At 43.8% G+C, this 19475-nt stretch overlaps 1 protein-coding gene across 11 annotated transcripts in view; it reads right to left on the reverse strand.

Annotated features, from left to right (window-relative positions):
- Positions 1 to 19475, reverse strand: part of POU2F1 (POU class 2 homeobox 1) — a 144696-nt gene that overhangs the window by 63367 nt on the left and 61854 nt on the right. For 10 of the 11 annotated variants that reach the window (XM_054165950.1, XM_054165949.1, XM_054165945.1 and 7 more), the window contains exon 2: positions 3013 to 3078. In XM_054165950.1, coding sequence (XP_054021925.1) covers positions 3013 to 3078 — 66 coding nt within the window. Of the gene's footprint in view, positions 1 to 3012; positions 3079 to 7698; positions 7917 to 19475 lie in introns of those variants that run through there. The other variant, XM_009899699.2, reaches the window with a different exon arrangement.

The raw sequence follows: 19475 nt of genomic DNA on the forward strand, positions 1-19475 counted from the left end.
GTCCAGTTCTGGGCCCCTCGATTTAAGAAGGACATTGAGATACTTGAATGTGTCCAGAAAAGCTGGTGAGGGTTTTGGAGCACAAGCCCTAGGAGGAGAGGCAGAGAGACCTGGGCTTGTTTAGACTGGAGGAGGCTCAGGGGAGACCTTATTTCTGTCTACAGCTACCTGAAGGGAGGTTGTAGCCAGGTGAGGGTTGGTCTCTTGTCCGAGGCAACCAGCACCAGAACAAGAGAACACAGTCTCAAGCTGTGCCAGGGGAGGTTTAGGCTGGATGTTAGGAAGAAATTTTTCACAGAAAAAGTGATTGGCCATTGGGATGTGCTGCCCAGGGAGGTGGTGGAGTCACCATCACTGGAGGTGTTTAGGAAGAGCCTGGATGAGGCACTTGGTGCCATGGTTTAGTTGATGAGATGGTGTTGGGTGATAGGTTGGACTTGATGATCTTGAAGGTCTTTTCCAAGCAGGTTAATTCTATTCTACTCTATTCCCCAAGCCTGCAGCATTTCATAGGTGCCTGGGGAGGTGGTGTAGTCACCATCATTGGAGGTGTTCAGGAGGAGACTTGATGGGGTGCTTGGTGCCATGGGTTAGTTGTTTAGGTGGTGTTGGATTGGTTGATGGGTTGGACGCGATGATCTTGAAGGTCTCTTCCAACCTGGTTTATTCTATGTATTCTATTCTATGTATTCTAAGTGCAGGACTTGGCACTTGCCTTGTTGATGCTCATACCATTAACATTGACCCATCAGACCCATCAATCTGACCTATCCAAGTCCTCTACAGAGCCTCCATATACTTGTGCACATCAACACTCCCACCCAACTTGGTGGTGTCTGCAAACTCTATGACACACTCTACATCTTCATCAAGATCATCAATAAAGATGTTAAACAGAAGCAGTCCCAACATTGAGCCCTGAGGAACACCCCTTGTGACTGCCTGCCAGGTGGATTTAACTCCACTGACTGCCACTCTTTGGACCCATTCACCCAGGCAGTGCTTTATCCAGCAGAGTGTGTGCTCAGACAAGCCAAGAGCAGCCAGTTTGTCCACAAGAATTCTGTGGGAAACAGTGTCCAAAGCTGCACTATAGGCTGTGCATCAGGAACACACTCTGGAGAAAGCACACAGAGCAGGAAGTCTGAACTTTCTCAAAGGTTTACACACACCTTCTAGCTACAAGGATTCTAGAGGGCTATTTAACACCATTCTCCTCTTGATGCTGTTCATGACTCTGAAATATTTACCACCCAGGTGGTTTTTTAAATAATGTTTCCTGTCATTCTAAGTCAGCATTAAATAAAAAAGGAGTAATTTTTGCACATAAAAAGAATTGACACCCCTCCTATTACAAACACAGGGGAAACTGTAAAAACAGAGATCCCAGTAACAAAACAGACATCAGTAAGTGAGCAGGATGCACTCTGACTCCATGTGTCAGCAGAAAACATCCAGACCCTCAGATCAGTACCAGGAACATTCAGTCACTTGCAGGTGTACCAATGACTTGCACACAGAATGAGGAGACAGCAGCATGAAATTAAACAAACTCTTAACTTCACCACAGTTCAATAACAAGAGTTTAAAATAAAACTTTCAACAAAGAGGAAGAAAAAGAATTTTCCTCATACAAGGTAACCAGACTTTTCTCAAAGGAACAAGGCCAAGCTCCTTCTCATTAAAAATCTCCTCCCAAATGTTGTTCTAACCTCAGAGATCATAGAATCAATAAGGTTGGAAGAGACCACAAAGATCATCCAACCTGTCACCCAACACCTCATGACTAACTAAACTATGGCTCCAAGTGCCACATCCAGTCCCCTCCTGAACACCTCCAGGGATGGTGACTCCACCACCTCCCTGGGCAGCACATTCCAATGGCCAATCTCTCTTTCTGGCAAGAACTTTCTCCTCACCTCCAGCCTAAGCTTCCCCTGGCACACCTTGAGACTGTGTCCTCTTGTTCGGCTGCTGGTTGCCTGGGAGAAGAGACCAACCTCCGCCTGTCTACAACCTCCCTTCAGGTAGCTGAAGAGAACAACAAGGTCTCCCCTGAGCCTCCTCTTCTCCAGGCTAAGCAACCCCAGCTCCCTCAGCCTCTCCTCGCAGGGCTGTGCTCCAGACCTCTGTCCAGCCTCATTGTCTTTCCCTGGACATGTTCAAGTGTCTCAATGTCCTTCTGAAATTGAGGGGCCCAGAACTGGACACAGGACTCAAGGTGTGGCCTAAAGTCTGAGTTTAACCTATTTACATTCCATTTGGAACTGTCATTTCTCTAGACACCAAAATGAACATTAGATCGCCTCTAGAAAGGAATCAAAGCACGATAATATGATTGAGTTGTATTGGCTTAACAAGCTTCGTCAATGGACTGGAACTCGGCCCCATCTAAGGATGTGCCAAAATGCACATTTGCCCTGTGCAAAAGCTGTTCTTCCCAGCCAAATTTCAATGTCCTGCTCTAATACATGAAGAAATTACAGAAAAGCCAACTAATATTTGATTTAGTTTTCAAATGTTGAGAAATCATCCTTTCTCCCTTGGTCTTGGTGTTGAGAACTGTTGTGAGAGCGTGAATGAAATCCAAAATGGAAACGAGATCAGGCAGCAGCCTGCATCTCTGCCAGGGAAAAATTCAACCCAAGCAAATTAGAAAGTCAGAGGTGTTGCAGGTATTCTCTGCAAGGAAAAAGAAGAGGCTGCTTATGGAGAGCTAGTGCCACCAGACCTTTCAGAATATCAGAAACTTTACAGATAGAGGAAGTGAGGGAGAGGGATCTACAGAAAACGTGTAGGTAGTGCTCTGAGACAGTAGGTGTGAATAATGGCCTGCACATAGCAGGATTAATGGCAAGACAAAACTGTTTCCCAGTCTCTAAAACAGCAGATGTGTATAGGGAGGTGGTTTTGTTTTGCTTTGATTTCCTGTAAACTGGTAAAGGAATGTTGCTTTTAATTTCTGTTCAATTCCATCAGCAAACATCTGTGCACCAATTCATCTTTTCTTACCTGTGTTCCCATCCCCACTCTCCATGGATGGTTTACTGGTTTCTGACGGATTGTTCATTCTTGAGTCTGCATTAGAACAGAAAGAAAGGTGAAATAATGGGGGGATGAGGAAGCAACCAACAAATCCAGTCACACCCTCTCATCCAGGGGAAGTATAGAACATGAGAATTTGATATGCACTTTACCCTAATTCCTATTATAACACAAACCCAATGATCAACAGAGGAAAACAGGACTGAATCTTCCACAAGTGTTGTTCCAAAACTTCTCCTTGTTCCCGGATGCCGAAATACAGCGCGAAGGAAATGAGAAACAGCACAACAGAGGGCAAGGGTAGGCAAGAACTCAAGTTTTAGTAGAAAGAAAGTCATAGAACCAAAAAGGAGAGAAACATCTAACAATCCTGTCTAACCACCATGGCCTGTATTATTCTTCTGTTGGTCTTTTCCCCCCATAAGAGAAAGGAAATTCAGTCGTAATTAACTTGCTGTCATTTGTCTAATACTGCATTTTTGTTTCACAGGGCTGTGACTGCTGCTGTTAGTTTACATTTTCTATGTATTCATGCAAAACCACACAAACACAAAACCATTTCTCCTCTTTCTCCCTCTAGGTAAATTTACTGAAAAGTCTGCTCTTGGCTTCAAAGTCTGTCAGTTGAATGCAGTGCAATGCAGAGGGCCTCTCCAGATAAGGGAATAGCTGCCTTATGTAGGAATCTATACAGCTGTTCTGTGTACAGCATCAGCTCTCCAGCTTATTACCTCCCAATTCCTTGCTACCCACCTCAGTGTACCACATTGTCACAAACTAAAAGACAGATCAGTTCATAAAATGAAGCATAAGCAAATCCATCACCAGTGAAGTGCAGAAAGAACCCTTTATTCCAAGTTTCTCTCTTGCTAGGTGCTTAAAAGGATACCTTTCTCATGGGCTTCCATCAAAGCAATGATTTCCAAAATACCAACTGGCTGAAGAAGAATATCATAACAGCATTAACTACTGCATCATTCCCCCAGCTATTTCTAAGAATGCCCAGCCACACCACTGCTTGGCAGTCTGTACGAGTTGGAAATGAGAATCCAGCCTACTGCTGTGTACTATCACCTGCTCCTGCCCAAAGACCAGAGCTGCCCTCAGGCTACCAGAACTGAGGTGACAGCAGCAGAGTAACACAAGCACAAGCCAGAAGGAACAAAGCACATTGACAGGGCCTGAATGAAAACAGGAATGAAGTCTTTCTGGGAATACAGGTGGGAGGAGGAGGAGGGAGGTACTTAGAAATGCAACATGTGTGAGAGAAAAGGTAAGCAACAGCAACCTTGGAAAAATTCCAATAAGCAGTTTGGAAGCATAAGGCAAGACATACCAATAGTCTTTAAACAAATGTCACTCTCCTTGTAAACAACTGCTGCAGCTGAACCTAGCTGGGCCTAGCCTAGACAACCCAGAGGATTGTAACAAGTGAGAATCTTCCCTACACAAGTTAACCCAACCTCTCCAGAGCCTCAATTGTTCCCAGAAAGTTCCTATGCTTAAGCTTAAATCTTTCAAATGTCAGTCACGTGTAAATGAGTTAAACTATCAATGTTACTGGAATGAATGAATGTTAATGGAATGAAGCTGGAGGTGGGGAGATTGAGGCTGGAGGTGAGGAGGAAGTTCTTCACCATGAGAGTGGTGAAGCCCCGGAATGGGCTGTCCAGGGAGGTGGTTGAGGCCCCGTCCCTGGAGGTGTTTAAGCCCAGGCTGGATGAGGCTCTGGCCAGCCTGATGTAGTGTGGGGTGTCCCTGCCCATGGCAGGGGGGTTGGGACTGGCTGATCCTTGTGGTCCCTTCCAACCCTGACTATGATACTGCTCTTAGTACAGAGTCAGACATGGGTTAAACTGCTTTTTGAAAGGGGGAGCAACTGAGAAGAAACTTTCCAGCTGCACATTGCTTGCCCATGCTTTAGCAAAAGGCTGCAAGTTCTGCCCTGTTTCTCACAGACTCTGCTTAGCAGACTGAAGCTACAGGTTCATAGTCTTGCAAAGCAGAGCCCTGCTAGGGTTGCAGACATAGAACCTATTGCTTCCTGGCTCCTTATTTTGCAATTTTCCACATCTGGATCGTGTGAGCCACACTCTGGAAACAGTACACAAGTTCCACTGACTGCACAGAAATTGTTGCTGAAGTGTCCCTCTGTTCTTGATCTTTGTGTAAAACAAAGTATGTCTCGACCTAGAAGTTGCAGCTATCTTCAATCACGTTGCTCGTGGCACCACACTTTGGAATTGATTACAGGTAACATTCATTTGTTGAATAGTGTTAGTTCCTTCCTTGACACACAGCTGGCTATTGAAATTAGTGTAGGTTGAGAAAACACAGAGTGGGAGACTTCACTGTGGACACAACCACAGAGAGTCCTCAGCCAACACGAAAAGGAGCAAGAAGGACTTACAAGTCAAATATATTTGGTTGTGGAAAGTAGGCTAACTCGTGGGGCTAATGGGCATAAGATCTATTTTTATTAGCCCATAGCACAAGGATAGACAGAATTCACAACAGTACTTACTACAGAAAGGAAGAGCAAAGGTTGAAGACTGCTTCTCAATAACATGGGAACCATTCACTGAAACACTTCAGAAATCTCTGTCAAAGAACACGACACAGGGCCTCCTCTGCTAGTATGTTGCAGAAACTGAAGTATTAGAGCCACCATGAAGGTCACTAATAATCACATAAACAAACTAAATACAGAGGGGGACACAACTGTCCTGTGCACAGAACTCCAAGAAACATATTGACTGTTCCCACTGGATGCTGTGGGTCATAGAATAAAAATTCCTGCATGATGAGCAAGCCTGCCCAGGACAGAGTTTTAATTGTAGAGATCTCATAAAGCAACCAAGACATGTTTTTCTGACAGGCTGTGCTGCAAAATAAGTACTTTTAAGAAGGTTTTCAGTGTTTCCCAGTACTAAACATAGACATGAAGTTTCCTCAACTACCAAACTCCTATCTCAATGAAGACTATTGTGAAGAGTCATCCCTAACAAAGACCTCAAACATTGCTATTGCAAAAAAGCATCATCTTGCTAGTGCTGTTCAGGTTCAAACAAAGGATAGCATCCATTATTTCACTATTTCTCACTCAATCTGTGGGCCCTCTGCATGAAAAGCATCAAGAACAATGACACTATTTCCATTGCAAATGGTATGATATACATCTGAGGAACAAAACTGCTACCAGCAAAACAGACACACAGCCACCAAACACTAAACCTACAGATTCATTACACATCAAATAAAAAGGTTCTTCAGTTTACAGATGCTTATATGAGTTCTGCTCTAAAGTTAAAGGAATAAACAAAGTGGGCTACAAGAAACACCATAATGCCCTCACCTTCACTTTATTTCTCTGGGTCCTTAAATAAAGGCCCTGGGCTACAACTTCTGCCAACATTATCTAGGAACACTCCACAGAAGGAAGGATTGAAAGTAGCAGGTGCATGACTGAAATCAGACTCTCAGGAGTGAATACATTCAGTACTGCTGCTTTGCTGGCACAGCTGAGGGTGCCACAAGGCAGTGCTGTGCCAGGCTTTCACACACCCCCAGTAACATTTCAAAGGTATTCAGGAGGAAGAAGCAGTGGATAGTGGACCAAGCTGGAGTACTATGGGCTGTACATAGCTGGTAAAACCCAGAAAATCTTTACATGAAATACATTATTAACCATTTCCTTTCATCCATTAAACTGACCAATACTCCATCAGCAAAAGCAAAAATGATTCACTGACATGTGGAGGGGGGAGGAGGGAGGGGGGAGCTCAACATGAATGAAAACATGCCATGAATTCCTTAGAAATTAAGTTATTGAAAAAAGTCATATTCAGATGCCTGCTTTAAAATTTTCCATCCAAAAATACATTCTTCCTCTGACATGAGCTTATAGAATGGGTTATTATTATTATTAATAATAATAATAAAAATAATGATGATAATAGTAATACATTGATCTCTGGGGAAAGAGTCTTGAAAATAAAGCAAAAGGTGGTGTCAAACAAGGATGATCTGTTACTACATATCATTTTAATGGATTGTTCTGCAGTCCTGATGGAATCTCAGCCCGAAATATATTATCCCAGTAACCTTAAGCACAGCTTGCAACGGTATCAATGGCAACCACTGTGCACTCCACCTTACTTTCGATTACGCATGAAGAACCCTGTTATTGCATTAAAAATACACAGACATAAGGGAACTGCTCAACATGATTACTGAATTCTTTGAGACTGGGACTCTCATTCATTGTAATGCTTTAAAATTCGTAACACAGCTAGGCAAGGCAAGTCCAGTGTTCGTTAGAGCTCAGATGCTTCTCAGATTGAAACACTAAAAGCAAAAGGTCTGTATTAGTCTCAGCCAAGCCTAGCAGCAAATCTCTCCAGTGCAGAGGAAAAATTCTCCTGGAGCAAGGCAAAGAAAAAGAAGGAAAAGAGAAAAAAAAATACAAGCCATGTATTTTCCTGGTACAGATCTATCTATCAGGCAGCTACTTGCTGCTGATTCACTGATGAGCTTCAGCCTTACAAACACCTCTAGCCTCTGCATATGTGATTACAGCTCTATGCATAGTCAACCTCACAGCCTCTATTTCCATACTAAACGCTCGTAAGAAAGAGCTGAGCTGATACCCACCTAGAACGTAGTCGCTGCAGTCCAGCATTGCTGCGGTATCCTCTACAGGTTCAGATAGTCCAAGGAAAGGGAGAATGACAATTTCTAACTAATCTACACTACTGCTCTCAACAGAACACGAAAGGGAGTGGGGAGGTGGGGGAAGAAATACAACTTCAGTTACACCATAGCAATCTTCAACTGAACAGGGAAACTTCAGTTGCTCTGTGGAGTTTTAGTCTCTCCTACTAGCTGTGTCTGACATTGTCAAGGCGACTGAAGCGTGAAAAGTTCCCCTTTTTGTAATAAAATAGAAACAAAGATTGCAGCTGGCAGTTTCCATAATGAAGCTTAATCAGTATGCGCCTGATTAGGGCCTTATGCAAATCTCCTCTCGTTAGCACAGCAGCCAGCACTTTGAAGTCCATGAACAATTCATTTGCAGAGTACACTGAAAGCACTCCCTGCATAATTTAAATCACAGTATAAATATTTATCAGCTCATTTGCATATTAATTGGCAGTGCATGAAGGGAAAAATTATCTCCCGAGTGCCAGCATAATAATTAGGGAACAAAATGAATTTTCTTCCAATAGCTTGGCTTCTCAGCCCTAACTCCAGCACAGTACCACAGGGGAGCAGGGAGGGGAAGAAACAGAGTTCTGTTCAAATGCCACTGGAATGACACGTACAAATTAGAAACAACTCTACAGACTTAAGCACCTTTAATCTTATTCCTGCTGGCAACAATAACTTCGGTAATAAAGGGGATTTGGCAAAAGCTTTCTACACAATCCAAATAATCCCACAAAAACAATTAGCAAGGTAGAAGCTGAACACAAAGCTGTCAAACTGGTGCCTGCACATCTGCGTGGAGTCTTCCACATCCAAACACAAACTGTCACGAGAAGATCCTGGGTAGGAAAGCGAATACCACCAGGGCAAGGAAGCAGCACGATTCCCTTTAAATGGCTAAAAAGCTCGGTGATTCATTATCAGGTAATCCCTTTGCCACAGCCAACTTAACAGCAGTGGATATGTCAAGTATTGTGTAACATTTGACACCCACTAATCTACCCCAAGTGAAATTAAAACAGATTTATTTTTTTGCTTTCCAATGACTTCCAAGAAAAATAAGTGAAAAAACCTCTACCTAATCCCTCCCACAAATGTACATGATATCTCTAAACAAGGCTGACTATGGTTTTTGAAACAGACACTTCACACCTGGGCTGTCTTCGAACCACTCTATGATAACTGGAACGTACTTGGAGCGGTGACCACAAATAGACCAAAGGTCTGGAAAACTGGTAAGAGGCTTCTAGTCCGTGGAAGAACCAATCTTCTTTTCCAAAAGTGGTCCAGGAAACTACGTGCACTGAAGAACTGAGAAAGTTCTTCACTGAGCAAGTCATTCGTCATTGGAATGGGCTGCCCAGGGAGGTGGTAGAGTCGCTGTCCCTGGAGGTGTTCAAGGGGAGACTGGACGTGGCACTTGGTGCCATGGTCTAGTCATGAGGTCTGTCGAGACAGGTTGGACTTGATGATCCTCGAGGTCTCTTCCAACCTTAGTTATACTGTGATACTGTGACAAGCTACAAGGCTAGATTAAACCATTCCCAACAGTATGTTCACCACTCAAATACTAGTGTCCTAAGCAGCAGACCTTTTACGTTAAAATTCAAGCAAAGTGTGCACTACAACATTTACTATCCAGCTACTGCTCAGGAACTAATGTGATGATGCAGGTGACCACAGGGTTGAGCCACCCATCTTTCAGATACTAATGCAAATTTAGGGAGTAAGTTGAGTCCTTAAAAAAAAAAGTTAGCTGTACTTTTCTTCTCCTCACTTCTGAAGTGAATTCAAGCACTGCCTCTCCAAACAAGAGACAGCAAGAGGAAAGGTACTTCTCAATCATCCAGTACTGACTGGAATTTATTTCCATGCTTGACCTCTTCTTCTGTTCAGGTTCATATCTCTACTTAACACAAGATTTTCCCTGCTCTATATTTAACAGGAGTGATCTACACTTGAAAAAGATTGCAAGAAGGGAAGGCACTCCAACTGCAGGCAAACAACTGCGCGTACTGAATAGGTTTTCCTAATACCTTGTTTCCAACTCAGTTTCCCACTCCTTCATGTGTCCCATTGAGAACTCTGAGGCACATCTCCACGGTTCGCAGGCTTTCAGTAAACGTCCTTCTTCCATACATGCTTGTGGAGTACACTGGGAGATAATCCCTTTGCTTCATTGGAAGAGCCTGGACACAAATAGTCTAATATGCCAAGCACTTCACAAAGCAAGTGTCAGTTTAAGTAGCAGCTGATCTGAGGCGGCCGGTGGCGCAGTAAGAGGGCAGTGGTTTTGTCTTTGGGATCCTTTTGAAATGAGTCTGTGTTGAGCTGGTCGAACACAGGTGCGGCATCAAAAGCACATGACCGCAGGAAGTGACGGTTAAAAGCAGGCACGTGTGTGTGGAGATGGATGGCTTGCATAAAACAGCAGAACAAGCAAACAGCAAATAAAAGCAGGGAAGGATTTGCTTGAAGCAGTGTTAGCAAGTGTGCTGGTGGCTTCTTTGTCCATGCTACCATACTGCACTTGACAGCTAACAACGACACAGCAGAAACCTTCTTCCCAGTCCAACTGTGCCAATCATTTCCTCTGCCTTATAAACACTCTCACACAAGTAAGAATTTAAAAATTGTAACTTCCACTGTGCTGCTAATTGAAATCAAAGCTTTCCATACATTGACTTTTCTAACTAGCAACTGGAGGGGGGGGAAAAGTCATTCTTCCAACGGCCTCTTAATTCTTTGACAATTTTGCTATAGTCTTGTTTATGTAAGTTCTCGATTTTGAGGAGGAGGGAAGAAACAAAACCAAACCCAACCCCCCCCCAAACCAAACAGCCAATCAACAAACCAAACAACACACAAACACACACCAAAACCCACCACCACAACAAAACCCAAAACCCTCTTATTTCATTTAGGCCACACTACTGCAACTATTTCTCCATGAGGCTTCCAAAGGAGGCCTGAAGACACTAGCAGGAAAATCTTTGTGGAGGAGCAGCACACACTACTCCAATTCAAAAACAGTGGCAGAATATGCTAGCTCCACTTTGTGTTTAGGTTCTGTCACACCATTGGCTGTTCTTTTCTTTCTGAGGTCTGATGTTAAAAGCTGCTTAAGAACTTGAACCAAAGCCCTACTTCTGGTACGCACAATTATGTAAAATACTACTCTGGGCTTTGCACACAGTTCAATTTTTCCTTCCAAGGCATCTCTCAGAAAGCAAAGCACCTTGTGATCACCACTGCAAAAGACTCTTCATATTCACACAACTACAGACATCTCAAAAGAAAGTTCCTTTCCTCCTCACCCAATTCTACAATCCTTGTATTGAAGGGTTTTCCCATTCATGGGTATGTTGTTTAGGTGGGTGGGTTGGATTGGTTGATGGGTTGGATGCGATGATCTTGAAGGTCTCTTCCAAATTGGTGTATTCTATGTACTCTACAGGCAGGTGTTCTTCAGAATCCACAGATAAGGCTTCAGGAGACTGTTTACCCCGTTCATTCTCTTCACTCGTCTTCCATACCTTCCCACTTCAAATGAATGCTTTTGGTTTGATGTTCCTCTCACCAATATGCCACTTAATTTGGTTCTAATGATTATAGCTGATACTTTAGTAACTTACATTTTGGAAACAGAATCTCATTTCCCCCTGAAAGTTATGCAACGCTTGGTTAGACCTCCTTTTGCATCTTCTCTATGGCTCTTACTGGTTTGGGTTTGTCCCAATTATGCCCAATTGACTTACTGTAACAGCCACAAAATGATTCCTGTGGAAGCAGTTGCAAAGGAGCACTATAAATAGTTCAAGTTGTTACAAACTAGGGGGAAAGGATGTCTAAGTCCTTATCTGCAGGTCTCCCTTTGGTTTGGTAACTAATAATCTTATTTTATTTTTTGAAGGCACAAAAAAAGGCATTAAAAAGGCAAAGTTATTATTAGCATTATCCAACATTTCCACAGAGCAAAAAGACTCTTCATTTTTATATAGATATGCTTCCATATGTTAGCAAAATGTCATTTCCTACATGCCCTCAATGACAGCTAGGAAATTTCTACCGCTAGTCAACCCTGAGACAAGTGTGACCTTTGTAAACTTCATGAGCAGGCTTTCTGAAGCAGCACTGTAAGACTACACAAATAAACCAACAACTGATTCTTTCCCTTGTGAAGAGTGTACTTGGAATAACACAAAGAACGGAAAGAAGCTGTTAATTGTAACATATGAACACGCTGCCCTTAATAGTGCATCATCATCTAGTTTATTCTATCATGAAGAGCCACTGAAGAAGGTCTGGCAAGAAACCTTCGACAACTGTGCAAGACTAAGCACAATGTCAGTGAACAGTGGCACCGCTCGGAGTAAGGCCTCTTCCTACACCACACCAGCCAAAGCCTTAGAGACAGGTAGCTCTATCATGATACAGAGCTACTACATTGGCCACAACCACCCCAGGCAGTGCTATAAGCTGGGGTCAGAGTAGCTGGAGAGCAGCCAGGCAGAAAGGGACCTGGGGGTACTGGTTGATAGTAGGCTGAACATGAGCCTGCAGTGTGCCCAGGTGGCCAAGAGGGCCAATGGCATCCAGGCCTGCATCAGGAAGAGTGTGGCCAACAGGAGCATGGAAGTCATTGTGCCCTGTACTCAGCACTGGTTAGGCCACACCTTGAGTCCTGTGTCCAGTTCTGGGCCCCTCAGTTTAGGAAAGATGTTGAGTTGCTGGAAGGTGTCCAGAGAAGGGCAACAAAGCTGGGGAGGGGTCTGGAGCACAGCCCTGGGAGGAGAGGCTGAGGGAGCTGGGGTTGCTTAGCCTGGAGAAGAGGAGGCTCAGGGGAGACCTCATTGCCTGAAGGGAGGTTGTAGACAGACGGATGTTGGTCTCTTCTCCCAGGCAACCAGCACCAGAACAAGAGGACACAGTCTCAAGCTGTACCAGGGGAGGTTCAGGCTGGATATTAGGAAGAAATTCTTCCCAGAAAGAGAGATTGGCCATTGGAATGTGCTGCCCAGGGAGGTGGTGGAGTCACCATCACTGGAGGTCCTGCAGGGATTTAAGGATAAGGGAGGTGGACAAGGACAGGAGCTGGTTGCCCCTAGCCAGGGCTAGAAGGTCCATAGAGCTTCCAAACACTTGTGCCAATAGTTGTATTTTTTACCTTATTTGCATTTTTGTAAATCTTTTTTTGTAACACCTTGAGATGTGGTGGCCAGGCTGAACCCTCTCCCCAAAGGCAGTGTGTCTGGGGGGGGTCACCCTGGTTATGTGGTCATGAAGGTGTTGGGTAGAAGGTTGGAGCCGATGATCTTAGAGGTCTTTTCCAAACTTAATGATTCTGAGGTGTTTAGGAAGAGACTGGATGAGGCACTTGGTGCCATGGTTTAGTTGATCAGATGGTGTTGGGTGATAGGTTGGACTTGATGATCTCGAAGGTCTCTTCCAACCTGGTTAATTCTATTCCATTCTACATTTTAGCTCCAGACATTTCCACTACTACATTTCACAAGCTAAATGAACCCTTGTAAAAGTTTCATCACCTAGAACTCCTATGTGCTATTAAAATATATATATATAATAATAAAATAAAACACTAATCACATACTTCAGCAAAATAAACCTATTAAAGTTGGCACAATCCTCTTACACTAATTACAGACAGCAGCCTGTTCATAGTTAGGGCTGAAAACTGAGCTCTAATTTTACCCACCACCTTTGACTCTGCCTAACAAAATTAATTTTACCTGAAGAGTGCTAAGTTCACTCTGAAAGCCAAAGAGCAGCTGTTTGGAAAAGCCATGTAAAATTGGCCTGGTCTAGAATCACTGCACATTATGCAGTTACTATGAATTGGGATTTTAGTCTACACCTTTTGGCGCTGGCGTTGCCACGGCCTCCATACACCAGCATCAAACAGGAGCTGAAGTGAAGCGAGCTGGGCCTCCTCTCTCAACCCATCACATTCTTCTTTTGTTCTCTCTTCCAAATTCAAATCACAACTATCTTTCCAAGCTTTTCACCACACACAATGTATCCCAAAATTCCTTCATGTACCTTTTCAGCAGTAAGTTAAGTATGCAGACAGCTAAGCAAGAATGCTAATTCATCTTATCAGTGCAGGACAGGAGATACTCATAAGCAACTGACACATTAACATAAAGGAGTTTGTTTGTGGGTTTGGTTTTTTGAAGTACTACTTATTTTTGTCCACAGAAGCTAACAACTATCATGGTTTAAGTAACTTTTTTTAATGGTAAGCAAGCTGTGGTCATGAAGTGCTCATAGTACAGTGCCACCATATGTGGAGAGGAAAGAGAAGAGGGGGGGAGAGGCAGGAGCTGGAGGAGGAGAGAAAAGAAAATAACCTTATTTAAAAATTATTACAAGCAAACTGAGCCTTATTTGAAACTTAGGGCTAATTCTACCAGTCTGACACATCATGTGAATGGTCCTGTTCCCCCCTTATTGCCTACAAGCCACAGCACATAAGATCAATATTACATTTATATGAAAGCTTTTCTTTCCTCCTGTTGAATATCTTCCAAAGCAAAGGATATAAATTCAGTGCAGTCAACCCTTGCTGTTCAGAAAGACAACTTTGAAACCATCATAATATTTACATAGAAATCTTGGTGTATTTTGAAGAGTAGCAAATGATAGGCCTTGACATGTCCTGACTTACACACTCATGTTTTACTCGCACTGTTTTCAGGGGTTTCATCCCTGTCTCGTAATTGTGGGAATGCCAGTTACGAGCAGTGTGAGCAATCTGGCAGTGCAGGGCTAAGAGCCTGACATGGTGGTAGGCCATACTCAGCATAAGTGCAGAACCAGCTACCAGTATGCCAAAACAGTGCTGTGCCTGCAGCACTGTAACTAAAGACGCTGGTAGCTAGAAACATAGTGAGTTATCTCGGGACAACAGGACATGCCCCTGCATCAACAAACCTCGCGTGTCATCCATAGTTGGACCAATAATCTACAATAGTGTGATGTGTGGTCACTCATAAGGGACCAATGAGTCCATGCCAACAAGGCACACCAAGGTTATATAAATTGTAGCAGTTTCCTTGCTACACACTTCTTTTCCTGCCTGTCCTGCCTCCTCTCCTTCCATGCTTTACTGTGCCATGCTTTCACCATAGGCCTGCAATGCTGGAACAATAAAGGATCAATACCGATCATATTGGTCAGCCGTATTGATTCCAAGAACCTCCGTCGTCGCCATATCTGGCTAAATCTGGCACCCAATGTGGGGCAGCAGATTTAGCAATGACGGAGAATGGAGTCAATACATCTGATCAATATGATCTAGTATTGTCCTTTATTGCTTCAGTATTGCAGGCCCATGGCTCAGGCCTATGGTGAAAGCATGGTACAGAGCAGACAGTAGAGCTGACAGGCTAGTGAGAAAAGCATGGAGGAAAGTGCGCAGTAAGAAAACCCTTAGGACTTTTATCAACTCGGAGGGCATTGCTGGCATGGCTTCATTAGCCCCCCAGGAGTGACCACACACTATTACTATAGATTATTGGTTAAACCAGTAATAACAGGCAAGATTGTTGATGCAGGGGTGTGTCCTGTTATTCTGAGATAACTGTGTTTATAGCTACCGGTGTCCTGCTTTGGTTACACGGTGCAGGCACAGCACTATTCTGCTATGCTGCTAGCTACTTCTGCACCATGCTGGACACGGCCTACCACCATGTCAGGCTCCAGGCCTACACTGCCAGATTGCTCACACTGCTTATTGCAACCATTACCACACATAATGGTGCAACCATTACCACACATAATGGCTTGAGACTTTCTTTTGTTAAATGTATATCCCTGCGTCAAACACCACATCATGAGCACCGACTCAAGGAACTCAAAGAACCCCCAATACTCAACACAACAGGCCAAAATGTCACACACTGGAAAACAACTTTGTGCTCTTTAACTAGGCTGTTGCATCTGCCACAGAACTGTTGCATAGTAGCACATCTTAGTATTTGCAGGAGAGCACTCACCTCCTTTCAATTTAACATAGAGAAATGAGCAAATCACGCTTATCTTCCACCAAATTTTCAGGTATGGCTCTGTATCATCATATATTCATTGCTCTAATAAACCTGCATATGAAAAACAGTGTCCAAAGCTAAGCAGTTTTGCTTTTTTTAATTCCTCTAAACACACATGCAATGTTTAAAATGCAAATATTTTTAAGGAGACATTTGTCTGAGGTTTTGATGCACACAGAGAATCATAGAATCAGTAAGGTTGGAAAAGACCTCAGAGATCATCAAGTACAACCTGTCACCCAACACCTCATGACTAACTAAACCATGGCACCAAGTGCCACATCCAGTCCCCTTTTGAGCACCTCCAGTGATGGTGACTCCACCACCTCCCTGGGCAGCACATTCCAATGGCCAATCTCTCTTTCTGGCAAGAACTTTCTCCTCACCTCCAGCCTAAACTTCCCCTGGCACAGCTTGAGACTGTGTCTTCTTATTCTGATGCTGGTTGCCTGGGAGAAGAGACCAACCCCCACCTGGCTACAACCTCCCTTTAGGTAGCTGTAGACAGCAATGAGGTCTCCCCCTGAGCCTCCTCTTCTCTAGGCTACACAATCCCAGCTCCCTCAGCCTCTCCTCGTAGGGCTTATGCTCCAGACCTCTGTCCAGCCTCGTTGTCTTTCCCTGGATATGTTCAAGTGTCTCAATGTCCTTCTTAAATTGAGGGGCCCAGAACTGGACACAGGACTCAACTTGAGGCCTAACCAGTGCTGAGTCCAGGGCACAATGACTTCCCTGCTCCTGCTGGCCACACAATTGCTGATGCAGTATTTATATACACACGTCTCTTCCGTTAAAATTACTGGTTTATCAAATTTGAAACACTTCACACTGACAGGTATTGAACACCTGGAGGAGATACATATTGTTTTATTAGTATACACCTCATATTTTATTACTTTTACAATATTTGCATCCCTTATTGCTTTTCAAAAAAGTACTTAAGGACACAGTAGAGAAAGACTGAAAACTGATGTTACATGAACAAAAGCAACCAGGCAACCAGCACCAGAACAAGAGGACACAGTCTCAAGCTGTGCCAGGGGAAGTTTAGGCTGGAGGTGAGGAGAAAGTTCTTCCCAGCAAGAGTAATTGGCCATTGGAATGTGCTGCCCAGGGAGGTGGTAGAGTCACCATCCCTGGAGGCATTCAAGAGGGGACTGGACATGGCACTTGAAGCCATGGTTTAGTAGTCATGAGGTGTTGGGTGATAGGTTGGACTTGATAATCTCTGAGGCCTTTTCCAACCTTATTGATTCTATGAAAACACAAGGAAGGGCTAAAGAACATGATCAGTAAAAATTCAACATTTATCAGAAGGGAAAAAAAAAGGGCAAACCAAAAAGCAGCAATCTTAGGTTCAGCTCTATGTCACAGCAGTACTGGAGAAGGGGGGGGGTGGGGTGGTCAAAAACCAAAAACACCCCTAACAAACACAAAAAGAAAACCACCAAAAAACCCCCAAAACCTCACAACCATCAAAATTTACACAAGAAACCTTCCAATCCAACAAACAAAAAAGACCCCACCAACTTACAAGCCTAAAAGCTGTTTTGGAATGCTGCAGCATGGAGAACCTAAAGCAGTGCCAGGCACCAGCCACCATGAGGAGCAGTGTGACCCCAAAGGTTCCATGGCATGGAATGCCAGCCCATGGTCGTGCTACACCTAGACCTGAAGCGGTTGTCTCTTATTAGACATGTGCTGGGATGACACTTAGGGAAGCACGCATTGCTTAGGCCACACCTAGAGTGCTGTGCCCAGTTCTGGGCCCCTCAGTTTAGGAAGGACATTGAGACACTTGAACGTGTCCAGAGAAGGGCAACAAGGCTGGGGAGAGGCCTTGAGCACAGCCCTGTGAGGAGAGGCTGAGGGAGCTGGGGTTGCTTAGTCTGGAGAAGAGGAGGCTCAGGGGTGACCTCATTGCCCCCTACAACTACCTGAAAGGTGGTTGTAGACAGGAAGGGGTTGGTCTCTTCTCTCAAGCAACCAGCAGCAGAACAAGAGGACACAGTCTCAAGCTGCACCAGGGGAAGTTTAGGCTGGAGGTGAGGAGATAGTTCTTCACGGAGAGAGTCGTTCACCACCAGAATGTGCTGCCCAGGGAGGTGGTGAAGTCACCACCCTTGGAGGTGTTCAAGAGGGGATTGGACATGGCACTTGGTGCCATGGTTTAGTCATGAGGTCTGTGGTGACAGGTTGGACTCCATGATCTTCCAGGTCTCTTCCAACCTTGGTGATACTTCCACACAGGCAGTGACTATTGAAACTGTGCACACATTAGTACAGAGAAAGGAAAATGCAGTTCACACTCCCAAACCCCAGCAAAGGAAGATGGCAAAAATAATGCTAGTTTCAAATTACATATTAAAAATATCAACTACTTGTGTAAAATGTGTATTCTTTACTATGTAAATCACAATGCCACTGACCCAGCAACGTATGAAGGCCACCAGTGCCAAGCTCAAATACTGAACAGCAGTATTTGTTTCAGCAGCTGTATGATCTATTACACTTTTGGAAACATTGTACGTGCATTTCAAAAGCATTAAATGTGCCTTCCCACGTCCTTGCACATCACAGGGAGAGGCCCTCAGAGCTTAAAAACATTATTTTAAGCTCACCTGCAAATCAAAGCATAATGCCTTACACAAACATGCTGTTTCTTGGTTCTGCACTTCGCCAAAGCAGTAATTACTAGTCTAGCCTGATGAAAAGGGGTCTACAAAGATTAGACTCATTCAGTATACATCATAACCATATAATTCAGTTCAATTCAAATCCCAGTCTCCAGGCCACTTGTCATTAAATACACTACAGGTCACCCACATAAACTGCAAGTTGTATATTTCTTCTGGAGCCAACTGGATACATCAAGATCAACAGCAGAGACAACATTTAGCTCTAGCTGGCATTAGAGTTTTTGTCACTTAAATTAATAGACAAAAACACATGCAAAATCTCTGCAGTTCATAGTACAAATCAAAGTTGCACTGCTGTTATCATCACCCTGTGCAAAAACTGCTTCTGCTCTCTCTTCCTTAATAACTATCTCAAATCTGAAGGAGGATATTGCTTTAATGCCCTCAGCACACTGATCCAGACACTATTAACACCTGTAGGAACCACAAGGCATGTCATGAGAATGCCTCTTTCTGAAGCTTAAATTATTTGATCTCCAAGAGGAAAAGGCCAAATTCCAGACAAGCTGCTTTGTACATTACAAATTGAACAAAAAATTGCCAGATGCAAGATGTGAGGAAAGGAACGGAGTTATTCACACTGCAGACACTGATTTCATCCATCACGACTCCTTTCTGAGTATGCATCAAGTTGGATGGTCAAAGCTAAACTAAGACAGTATTTGCTATCAGGCAGGAAGAAAAAAAATATATACATATATACACACACACAGAGTTGCTAGGCACCTAGGTCTTTAATTTACAGTAATTCAGGAACAGTAGAAAGCGACAATCCCAGCATAACTGCACATGTAAAGTATTACCTACATGAGCTTTTCCAGGAAATGTTCACAGCACAGTTTGGGCTGTTTTAGCAGCTCTGCTGTGCTGAAGCTTGAAAGCCACTGATGAGGTTTTCCAGGAAACAACTACAAGAACAGGTTTACTAGCAGCAGTGCTGAAGCGCACGCAGTAT

Source organism: Dryobates pubescens, chromosome 12 (genome assembly GCF_014839835.1).
Source record: "Dryobates pubescens isolate bDryPub1 chromosome 12, bDryPub1.pri, whole genome shotgun sequence".
NCBI lineage: Eukaryota > Metazoa > Chordata > Aves > Piciformes > Picidae > Dryobates > Dryobates pubescens.